Genomic DNA, 12,631 nt, shown 5'->3' with positions numbered 1-12,631 from the left:
TTGTTTTGCATGTAGCTGTCTAAGTTTCCTAGTAACACTTATTGAAGAGATTATCTTTTCCCCCATTGTATACTCTTGCCTCCTTTGTTGTAGATTAATTGGCCACATAACCATGGGTTTATTTCTGGACTCTCTATTCTGTTCCATTGACCTGTGTATCTGTTTTTGTGCTAGTACCATATTGTTTTGATTACAGTAGCTTTGTAGTATAGTTTGAGATGGGGATTGTGATTACCTCCAGCTTTGTTTTTCTTTCTCAAGATTGGATTTGGCTATTCAGGGTCTTTTCTCCTTTTTCATTTGTTATTTTATTCATTTGGGTCCTCTCTCTTTTCTTGATGAGTCTAGCTAAATGTTTTCAATTTCATTTATCTTTTCAAAGAACCAGCTCTTAGTTTCATCAATCTTTTCTATTATTTTTTTATTTTAGTCTCTATTTCATTTATTTCCACTCTAATGTTTATTTCCTTTTTCTACTAACTTTGGGTTTTATTTGTTCTTTTTTAGTTCCTTTAGGCATAGGATTAAATTATTTATTTGAGATTTTTCTTGTTTCTTGAAGCAGGCCTGTATCACTATAAACGTCCCTCTTAACACTGCTTTTGCGGCGTCCCATAGATTTTAGAATGTTGTGTTTATTTTTCAAAATTCTTTTCTTCTTTGATTTATTCATTGGCCACTGGGTGTTCAGTAGCATGATGCTTAGTCTCCATGTGTTTGTGTTTCTTCAATTTGTCTTCTAGTAATTGATTTTACATTTGTTTTATACTGTTGTGGTTGGAAAAGATGGTTTGCATGATTTCAGTCTTTAAATTTATTGAGACTTATTCCACACCCTGACACCGTGCTCCATGTGCTCTTGAGATGGAATGTTCTGTATATATGTAATAAGTCAGTCTGGTCTAGTGGGTCATTTAAGGCCAGTGTTTCCTTATTGATTTTCTGTCTGGATGATCTATCCATTGATGTAAGTGGGGTGTTAAACCCCCCTACTGTTATAGTATTGCTGTCAGTTTCTCCTTTTGTGTCTCTTAATATTTGCTTTATATATTTAGGTACTGCTCTGTTGGGTACATAAATATTTGCAAATGTTATATCTTCTTGTTAAATTGATCGCTTTATCATTTTATAATTTCCTTTTTTTAATCTCTTATTACAGTCTTTGTTATAAAGTCTATTTTTGATGTAAATATTGCTTCCCCGGCTTTGTTTTTGTTTCCCTTTGCATAGAATATCTTTTTTCATTTCTTCAGTTTCAGTCTGTGTGTGTCCTTAGATCTGAAGTTAAGTCTCTTACAGGCAGCATACACATGGGTCTTGTTTCCGTTTTTGTTTTTTTAATCCCTTCGGCCATACTGTATCTTTTGATTGGAACATTTAGTCCATTTATACTTGAAGTAATTATTGATATGTGTGTACTTATTGCCATTTTGTTGTTTTCTGGTTGTTTTTGTAGTTCTTCTCTGTTCTTTCTTCTCTTGCTCTCTTCGTTTTGATTTGATGATGCTCTTTAGTTTTATGTTTGGATTCCTTTCCTTTTATATTTTGTGTATCTATTTTTTCTATTTGTGTATCTGTTTTGTGTATCTATTTTTGGTTTGGGGTTACCATGAGGTTCATATATAACAACCTATACATATAGCAATCTGTTTTAAGTTGGTGGTCACCTAAGTTTGAAAGCATTCTAAAAGCACTACATTTTTGCTCTCCCTCTACTCATGTTTATGTTTTTGATGTCATGTTTTACATCTTTTTATTTTGAATATCCTTTAATTATTGCAGATATCATTGATTTTACTACTTTTGTCTTCTAATCTTCACACTAGCATTACGAGTGGTTGATCCACTACCTTTCCTATATATTTGCCTTTAGCAGCGAGATTATTTTTTTCTTTCATATATTTTCTTATTTCTAGTCATGGCCTTTTCTTTTCTACTTAAAGTAATCCCTTTAATATTTCTTGTAGAGCCAATTTACTTGTGATGAATTCCTTTAGCTTTTGCTTGTCTGGGAAACCGTTTATCAATTCTGATTGATAACTTTGCCAGGTAAAGTATCCTTGGTTGTAAGCTTTTTCCCTTCAGCACTTTGAATTTATCATGCCACTCTCTTCTGGCCTGCAAAGTTTCAGCTGAAAAATCAGCTGATAGTCTTTTTTTTTTTTTTTAAGATTTTATTAATTTATTTGACAGAGATCTCAAGTAGGCAGAGAGAGAGGAGGAAGCAGGCTCCCCACTGAGCGGAGAGCCCGATGCAGGGCTCAATCCCAGGACCCTGGGATCACGACCCGAGCTGAAGGCAGAGGCTTTAACCCACTGAGCCACCCAGGCGCCCCTCAGCTGATAGTCTTATGGGAATTCCCTTACATGTAACTAATTGCTTTTCTCTGGTTTGGGGGGGGGAGGTGATGGGGGGGAATTCTCTCTTTATCTTTAATTTTTGACGTTTAATTATAATATGTTTTGGTGTAGATCTGTAGGTTTATCTTGTTTGGGAGTGTCTATGCTTCCTGAACCTGGATGTCTCTTTCCTTTCCCAGGTCAGGACATTTTCAACTACAATTTTTTAAATAAGTTTTCCAACACTTTCTCTCTTTCTTCTACTTATGCGACCCTAAATTTAATGTGAATGTTAGTATGCTTGATGTTGTTCCAGGGGTTTCTTGAACTGTCCTCAGTTGTTGATTTTTTCTCTTTTGTCATTCAATTTAGGCTATTTCCATTACTCTGTCTTTCAGATTGCTGATCCATTTTTCTGTATTTTCTAATCTGTTGTTTATTCCCCCTAGTGTGTTTTTCATTTCTGTTATGTTATTCTTCAGCTCTGATTGATACTTTCTTTTATTTTCCATCTCTTTATTGAAGTTCTAAATGTGTTGCTCATCCACTGTTCTCATAGTTTAGTAGCCATGTTTATGACCATAGCTTTGACCTCTTTATCAGACAGATTGTTTATCCCTGTTTGTTTAGTTCTTTTTATGAGGTTTTGTCTTGGTTTTTTGAACATAGTCCTCTGTCACCTCATTTTGTCTACCTCTCTGTGATTTTTTTTATGTGTTAGGCAGTTCAGCAACCTCTCCTGGTCCTGAAGGAGTGGCCTTATATAATATGTCCTATGAGGCCTAGAAGTGCAGTCCTCCCTAACCACCAGAGTCAGCTGCTACAGGAGTATCCCTCATGTGGGCATTGTGTACCATTCTCTTGTCTTGGGGCCACAATTGCTGTGGATGTACTGCTGGGCAGGGATGGCCCCTGCCCTGGCTGGATTGTGGCCTGAGGGTAACTGCTGCAGGCTTGCTGGTAGGCAAGATTAGGGTCTTGTAGGCTGCAAGGCCTGGCAGAGATGCAATGTTGTGTAGAGCTCTCAGTAAGGCCCACCCCTTTGCATTAATGATCTAGTAGGAGGGTTCCAAAATGGTGCACACCAGTGCCTGGATCAGTGTGGCAGAATGAGGTGGCAGAAATGACTGTCACCAATGTCTGAGTCCTTGGGGAGAGGCCCTGCTGCCTCCTGCTTCTCCCTCAGACTCTTCAAGATTGGTCAGTAGGTATCTTCCACTGTGGCCTACGCACTTTTCAATCTAGTGTTTTTGCTCTAGTTTCTTGGTCAAGTGAGTCTATGCATGAGCCCTTTGAGAGCAGTTTTGTTTTGTTTTGTTTCCTGTAATTATGTAGTTTTTCTTGACATATTTTCCATTGGTTTTCAAAGCCAGCTATTTTGGGGACTTGTCCCTCCTGTGCAATATCTAAGGGTTGGGTTGTCTGATGTGGAGCTTAAATCTCTTATGTTTTAGGGAAGAGTTCCATACCTTTTAGATTCTTCCTGACTATGGAACTTCATGCCTCGGGTGTGGTTTTTTTCCTTATTGAGACTGTATCTCTGCCACTTCCACATACCTCAGTGCTGCCCCATGTTGTGGAAGCTCTCTGTTCATCTAGTTTCTAAGTCTTTAAGGGGCAATATTCCATATGTAGTTGTAGGGTTATTATGTCTATGGGAAGAGTTGAGCTCAGGATTTTCCTATACTATCATCTTGAATGCTTAACCAGGTTTTAGTCTTATTATTAAACAAATGCCACCTAAGTTACTTATCTTATAGTTTATCAGGAAGAATATGAAAGGTTATGATGATATAAATCTTTCCTTGTGGCGTAATAAAAAAAACTATCAGAAGCAGACTTAGGACTTTTTAAAGGATATCACATTGCATCATTACATTAATTAATGTAATGTAACCCCATTAATACGGTTATTTCCCAGCTTCAGTGGAATTCTGTATTTGAACAAGAATGTATTTATATAAATGAGGTCTTTCTTTTTTTTTTTTTTAAAGATTTTATTTATTTATTTGATAGAGAGAGACCACAAGTAGGCAGAGAGGCAGGCAGAGAGAGAGAGAGAGAGGAGGAAGCAGGCTCCCTGCCAAGGAGAGAGCCTGATGCGGGGCTCGATCCCAGGACTCTGGGATCATGACCTGAGCCGAAGGCAGAGGCTTTAACCCTCTGAGCCACCCAGGCGCCCCTAAATGAGGTCTTTCTATTGTATAAATACAAATGATTTCATACCTTAACAACTCAAAAGTCAGTTCAGATTTTCTCTCAGGTTTGTTTGCTTTGTGTAAGTTGTTTCTTGAGGGAAACTTAATTACCTATTGAAATTGTTTTGCACATAAGTATTTTATTCCTGAAATGGTAAAGATGTGCCTTATATTAATTGGAGTGAAAGGAAAAGAAAGCAGGGAATGTGGGGCTCATCCCACTGTAGATAAGATGGACAAGGACACATAAGTTTTTCAAAGTGTTCCTATTGCCAATGTTGTTTAAAACTGCTAAAAATACTTTGTTGTAATATAGCAAGAAATCAATGTTACTATTCATATTTGTGGTTATTCTAGGCTATAAGGAGAAATATATATATATATATATATATATATATATATATATTCAGCTTAGAGCAAATAAGTCTAAAATTTTAATAATTTAAATTTTTTACTTCATCTTCATCCCAATGGAAGATACATCAGCTTTTCAGATTGTTGAGAGCTAAGTTAAATCAAGTTAAGTTTAAGAATCTGTCATTCATCTTGTTCATTCATGATTTTCCAAGTGTAAGTAGACTTCATTATCTGTTACTGTGAGTTCTCCCAGTCCAGATCTATACACTAAGAATTATTTCAGAAACAAACTTTGCTAGATAAGGTTAAGTGCCATCAAATAAATTCAGTCAGCATGGTTTTTATTTGTTTGTATGTATAACTGGTTAAATTACTACTTAAACATATATAGGAGGCTAGCCCTCCTTCTGTAGCTCCCTTCTCAACATGCAGTTTGCTTGTAATTTTTAGGTTAGTCTCCAGCTGCTCCTGCCTGAGGGTAGCATCGAGGCTGCACATTAAATTTTCCACCTGCTTCCAATCTTTTGAGCTTTATCTGTGCTGTAAGACTTGTAACTATTTTTTACGTTAATTATTACTCCCAAAAGTTAATTAAAGAGCTACAGCTGAAGGAAAGAACTCAACTGACTGATTGAGAGGAAATGTTTTTAAAGTGTCTAGAGTAGAGTACTCTAATGGATTTCAGGAATTTTTGTCTTCGGGTTTAATTTTACAGTTAAATTCCTCTAGGATTCAGTCTGTACACTTTAACTGTAAAATGCTAGGCAGTTTCTTTTCACAAAATTCGTTCATTCTTCATATGACAACTAATTGGTAATCTTGTTTTATCAAAATTACCAGACCTTCAAAGTCATCTGGTTGCCCCTACCGCTAGGGTGGAACTCAAGTCTGTAATATGGGAATTACTTTTTATATATCATCTGAAAAAAATTGTTTGTCTAAACAAATGAATGAGTCAACAATGTGGAAGGTTTTAATTGAAATTTTCTATATTCATAAGTCACTTATATGATTGTCCATAAATATGAATTGCATTTTAAAATCTGGTTTATTTATAGATCTAAAACTATTACCTCTGTTTTTGTATAGGCAGTCTTCCCCCAGTAGAGTAATGCTTTGCATAAAATGGCGAGTATCATTTCTGGATAAATTTAATCAGAAGGCTAAAGTGAAGGAATAGTCATAAATAAAAGATATTCGTGAATGAAAAATAAATGATAGCTTTCAAGCATAATATGCATTTAAGTTATAAAATCAACATATTAATAGTAAAAATCCTAAGGTACAAATAGCCCATTTTTTTTTAAAGATTTTATTTATTTATTTATTTGACAGCGAGAGAGAGATCACAAGTAGGCAGAGAGGCAGGCAGATTGAGAGAGAGAGGGAAGCAGGCTCCCCGCCAAGCAGAGAGCCTGATGTGGGACTCTATCCCAGGACCCTGAGATCATGACCGGAGCCGAAGGCAGCGGCTTAACCCACTGAGCCACCCAGGCGCCCCAAATAGCCCATTTTAAACTGACCTTCATTGTAAATAAAAATCAAAGACTTATCCTACCATCTGAATTAGTACCTAATCTGTAGACTTAAACTTGATCAGTATTCATGTATTAAACTGACTTTTTGACCCACAGAGTAGTAACATTGAGAGCACTACCCCAATTACCAACCAGAAGGCCTGCATGGCTCCTCTTTAATTGACAGTCTGGTTTGGTTCTTCAGTACAATTTGAGTTGGGCCACACTTGTCTATCTTCAAAGAAAAACATGGATAGGGGAAAAAAGAAAACTGTTTTTACATTGGGGCAATATAGCTCTAGACTCCAAAACTGAAAGGAAAAACTTGTTAGCTCCAACTTTGATAGATTTAATCACTTTCTGGTTTGACTTCCAACATGTTCCTAAATTTCAGTCTTTCCTCAAACAGCTTTAAAGGTGTATTTTCTAGTTTAAAATAATGGTGACTTTCATGTAGTTTTCTTGGTCCTTCTTGCCTGCTTCTGTACTTCTTTAAGAATAGCACTTTTTTTCATCCTTAGTGCACTCTTGGTTTTAAAACACTTTTACTTAATTTTCTATGAAAATCTCTATTTTTCTCAGAAATAGTTTGGTTAAAAGAAAGAATGATAGTGTTAAAGGCTATAATTTAGTAGATAACATAATATTGACAAAGCAAATGTTTTTCCTTAGTAGGAAAATGTTATCTTGTAAAGGACAGTAAAACTATAAATTATGCCTTTTTTCATATGATATGTGCAGTCAGAATTATTTCCTGATGTTTTTTTAAACTATTTTTACAGTCCCAGTGGGTCTTTGTTATCTTGCTTGGAGCAGGTTAAAACATACCTGCTTACTGACGGAACATGCAAGTGTGGCTTGGAATGTCCTCTTATTCTTCCCAAGGTAACCATTTCACAATAGATCTATTGGCAGTGTTGTATTTTTTTAGGTGTTTCATATATTTGTTTTTCTCATTTGGCATTTCATTTTTATATTACTTCTCCAATCATATATGCACTTTAAAGTCTTTATCTAATTAGATACCTTTGCATACATTCTGTAATGCTTAAAATTGTAGGAAATATTTCAAGTCCTGGTCATGTTCAAAAGTGACAAACCTATATTCATATTAAGTATTTCATCAGAATCTCTTTAGCACCTTTTTATTTGAGCTATACACATGCTCATTGTTTAATAGGGCATTTTCCCCCTACCATAACTATTCAATCTACAATATGATTTTTTTGCACTGGTGTTGATAAATCTGCCACAAATATATCTAAAATCACAAGGCTGAACCCTCTGAGCCAAAGTACAATTGTTTTAGTCCTTTGCAAGGTAAAAAATACAGTTATTTTAAATAATAAAATATTTTAGAATAGCATAGAAACAGGTTACTGTTCTCTGAATATCTATTATATGCTAATCTTAGAACTAAAGTTTAATGGACAGCTTTTCCTTTTATTTGTGTCACCTCATTCACCCCCAAAAAAGCATTTGAAACAGTCTGTACGTATATATACAATAAGTAATAAGATTTTTTTTTAAATAGAGTAATAGACGTTTTAAATCCATGAAAAAGTAATATTAATACAGAAATAAAATAAAGCCAAAGAAAAAGTAAGCATGTAGAAATGTCAGTTCTTAGAGGTTTTTAAATGTACCGTAATATGTTTTTGTACTGTTATAACATTAAGAAGTATCTAAAATTGCAAATATTATCGGGTGTCATAACTTTCCATACATTTATCTTGATTTGATTGTCTTATTTTCCATTATTCACTTTGTCAGTAAAATACAAGAGTTCATCAAAAGTGTTTATTATACTATACATAAAGTTGTTTTCTTAAATTTAAAAACTTGAGATGGTTTTTTTCAAATTTATGGTTTAATCTATGCAAAACTTTTCTTATAACAAGAGAATTTTTTTTAATTTAATGTTTTCACAGACACATGCTAAACAAAGAATTTTTTTCCAGGTGTTTAATTTTGATCCTGGAGCTGCTGTGAAACAGAGAACTGCAGAAGATGTTAAAGCAGATGAAGATGTCACAAAGCTATGCATTCATAAAAGAAAAATCATTGCAGTGGCCACACTTCATAAAAGCATGGAAGCCCCACATCCTTCTCTGGTGCTCACCAGTCCCGGGGGAGGAACAAGTATGTAATGTGGTGAAAGGTTTAGAAATTTTTCTCCCCATCTTCTCTCCTGAGGAATCACTTAGCCAAACATTTTCTGAGTCCCCTTTTTAAAACATGCAGAATCCTTTTAAAGTTGTATGTTTTACCATTTTTTGACAAATAGCAAATTAGTCTGAAAAATTCCTATGAAGTTATCTCCCCAGGTTTCTTATTTAAATCATTGAGTTAACTGAGCAGAATAAACACCAATTAACACATACAAATGCTATGCAAGTACACAGAGCTGAGCTAACAAATGAAAAAGTATCATTAATTTTTAGGGAATAAATGTATCATTTCTCCTAGAGTTGGTTTGGATGTGTGGTATCAAGTCCTCAAACAGAACCAGCAATATTGTCCAGAGCTAACAGTGTTATTCTTTTTTTTTTTTTTAATTTTATTTATTGGGGTGCCTGGGTGGCTCAGTGAGTTAAGCCGCTGCCTTCGGCTTAGGTCATGATCTCAGGGTCCTGGGATCGAGCCCCGCATCAGGCTGTCTGCTCAGCAGGGATCCTGCTTCCCTCTCTCTCTCTCTCTCTCTGCCTGCCTCTCCGTCTACTTGTTATCTCTCTCTCTCTCTCTGTCAAATAAATAAATAAATAATAAAATCTGTAAAAAAAAAAAAAAAAGATTTTATTTATTTGAGAGAGAGAGTACGTGTGCACACCCATGAGTGAGTGCAGAGGGGGACAGAGGGAGAAGCAGACTCCCTGCTGAGCAGCAAGTAGGGCTCATTCCCAGACTCCTGGGGTCATGACCTGAGCTAAAGGCAGATGCTTAACACACTGAGCCATGCAGGTGCCCCCAGTGTTATTCTTTCAGTCACTTAGTAGCTATTTCTTGAACACCTACTAAGAGAAATCACCTGATCAAGAACTTTTCATACCTCTACCACACACACACACACACACACACACACACACACACAAGCTTTTATTTTTTTTTAATTTCAGAGCTGCAGAAAAATTACATAACAGTTCACTGAGCACCCAAGTACCCTTCATTTAGATTTGACAATTAACATTTTGTTGCAAATTTGCAAATATTACTACAGTTCATCCCTAAATACATCAGCACACATTGATGTTCACCTATAGAAACCATAGTCTAATTATCATATTCAAAATTTAGCACTTATTATCTAATATGCAGTGTATAGGGTTGCCTAGGTGGCTCAGTTGTTAAGCCATCTGCCTTCAGTTCAGGTCATAATCCCAGGGTCCTCAGCTCTAGCCCTGCATCGGGCTCTCTGCTCAGTGGGAAGTCTGCTTGTCCCTCTCCAACTCCCCCTGCTTGTGTTCTCTCTCTCATTGTCTCTGTCTCTGTCAAATAAATAAGTCTTTAAAAATAATAATAATGATGATGATGATGATAATATACAGTGGATATGATTAGAAAGTAGTTGTCCTAATAATATCCAATTATTCCAGTGGTCCTAATAAATTCTAGTTGTCCTAATAATTTCTTCAATTCTATAATCCAGGATGCAATCAAAGATCATACAACTGCACTAAATTGTTATACTTTTTTAATCTACACCAATTCCCCAGTCTTTTAAAATCTATTTTTGAAGAGTCTAATTCAACTCTATAGATATTACTCAGTTTGGATTTGCCTGATTATTTCTTCATATTTATTTATACTCAGGTTAAACACAATTTAGTGGAATATTGCATGAGTGATGTTACATCATTAGGAAATATATAATATCAATTTATCCCATGTTAAAAAAAAAAATTTATCCCATGTTGATGACATTAAGCTTGAGTGCTTGGTTAAAGTTATGTATATCCAATTTTTCCATTGTTAAGGTAACTTTTCCCTTTATAACTAATCTGTAATTTGTGGTAAATTTTCCCTTTATAACTAATCTGTAATCTATAAAAAATATATGTGTAATTTTTTACATTTAAGATGTAAAAAATACTTTGAGACTCAGAAACTTTTTTTGTGAATTAGGATGTGAGCTCCCTCCAAAATATTACAGTCAACTTAACAGTTGAGTAATAATCCAAGATAAAATATGGCTGAGCACCAAAGCATTTGTTTATGAAGAATAAGTGATTCTGTTCTTCAGAGTTCTGAAAAATAGGAACAATGAGTACAACTTGTAATGATCAGAGGAGGTTTTACGGTAGACCTCAGATTTGAACCAGCCCTGGAAAATAGTAAGATTTGGACATCTGAGGGGAATAAGAAAATTCTCATTCAGTATGAGTATAGCATAGTTAAGAGATGATGTGGAAACTAATCTGAATTGAGTGAAAGATTAAATTTGCATAGGTAAGTTGAGGCCAAATTACTACCAGCTTTAGATACAAAGAGGAGCAGTTGTGACATCATACAGGTAATTAAAAAGTCACACTTAGAACTCTTGTGAAGAGAGCAGGAAGAGACAAATTTGGCAGTTATTAACAGAGAGCTCCTCTTCAATAACCTTCTAACCTTTGAACTTTAACAGGAATGATCAGAAAAATTTCTCCACTAAGGTATGTAAAAAAAATTTTTTTAGGGAATTTTTCTTTTTCTTTTAATGAGCTACATTTTTAAAAATTCAAAGATATTGCAACAATTTAAAGACATTTAATAGTAATAAATTATCTGAAATTTATCATTATCTTGCTGCCTTGATAAAACTATGTTTTCGTTTTGCATATTACCTTGCATATATCTGCTGCCATTCTCATATCACATTATATCAATTTTACCTCTTTCTACAAAGCCTCCCTGGTCACTTTTTTAATGACCCTAGCAGAATCTTGATCTAGGTCCTTTGTCATACCCTATATATACAAGTTTCATTATTGAAATTAAAGGTAAATCTTTAACCAGGTATAGGTATAAGAGGTATATCTCCATCCCCTTTTAAAATGATATGCTTTATTGGATTAATCACTACCCTTTTACTAGCTTCAGGCATAGCATTTATTTTAATTTCCTAATATTAAACTGTATTATAGGGTTGGGATTTAAATAAAAGTTAAGGAGACTCAAGTAGTACTTTTCACTCCTCTTCATTTTACATATATGAGGATATACTTAATTTCTGTCTCTTATTTTGAAAGGTCTGCTTGAGTATACATGAAAGCACTTGATGAGTGCCCAGCATTTCCGTTTGCCAACTCTTGTTAATTCTTCAGTTGCTAAGTATAACACAACATCAGCATGACTTTTGTTTGTTTATTCAGTATTCCTATCGTTTTAAAGATGGTAACTACTTTTCCCCAGGTATGGGAGAAATCCTTTCTAAACCACAGCTGTTTTCTAAATTCTGTTGAATATAAGAATGCCAGTGTCTGTATTTTTAAACATTGAACTGTACATAATTACAGAAATAACCAAAAAAAGACATAACTCAGTGGTTTTGTTACTAATAAGGATACAGTTCATCACATAATAATGCTAATGATGTTAATATAGACAACTGTGCTCTCACTAGATGCTAGGTGCAATGCCCCAAATATTTTCCATATATATTACTTCTTTAACTATAAACTTTAAAGTTCTGTCTTTAACAAGAAAATAAGTTCAGTTGGGTTTATCTTCTGCTATTCTCTTGTATCATTGGTTTTCAACTTTTCATATATTATGTGCAGAAACCACTCTATCAAATAATCTTTACCATGCCAGAAACAGAAAGCCCACTTTTCCAAGAAGAATATATATTCACTTCATTCTCTTATTTCTTTGATGCAACCTACCTAGATTTCTATACTCAGGTTGAGAACCACTGTCTTAGAAATTGTAATGAGGGGCGCCTGGGTGGCTCAGTGGGTTAAGCCTCTACCTTCAGCTCAGGTCATGATCTGAGGGTCCTGGGATCAAGCCCCACATCTGGCTCTCTGCTCAGCAAGGGAAGCTCTGCTTCCCTCTCTCTCTCTGCCTACTTGTGATCTCTCTCTCTCTCTCTGTCAAATAAATAAATAAATAAAATCTTAAAAGAAATTGTAATGATACAGTTTTACCTGTATACTGTCTAGCAGGTAGGAGAACTATATTTATCTTAAGTGTGTGATTATCCATTTAAGTAAAATACCTCTGCTTCCAAGTGAACCC

The 12,631-nt window shown here is 34.9% G+C and overlaps 1 protein-coding gene across 8 annotated transcripts in view; it reads left to right on the top strand.

Moving 5' to 3' along the window:
* The window catches only part of MBD5 (methyl-CpG binding domain protein 5), a 486,733-nt gene that overhangs the window by 424,976 nt on the left and 49,126 nt on the right, over window positions 1–12,631 (top strand). For all 8 annotated transcript variants that reach the window (XM_046019814.1, XM_046019819.1, XM_046019818.1 and 5 more), the window contains 2 exons: window positions 7,195–7,297; window positions 8,374–8,554. In XM_046019814.1, coding sequence (XP_045875770.1) covers window positions 7,195–7,297; window positions 8,374–8,554 — 284 coding nt within the window. The remainder of the gene's footprint in view (window positions 1–7,194; window positions 7,298–8,373; window positions 8,555–12,631) is intronic.

The sequence above is a fragment of the Meles meles genome, chromosome 9 (genome assembly GCF_922984935.1).
Source record: "Meles meles chromosome 9, mMelMel3.1 paternal haplotype, whole genome shotgun sequence".
In the NCBI taxonomy this organism is placed as follows: domain Eukaryota; kingdom Metazoa; phylum Chordata; class Mammalia; order Carnivora; family Mustelidae; genus Meles; species Meles meles.
Note: the sequence above shows the minus strand (reverse complement) of the source record. Positions and strands in the feature narration are given on the sequence as shown.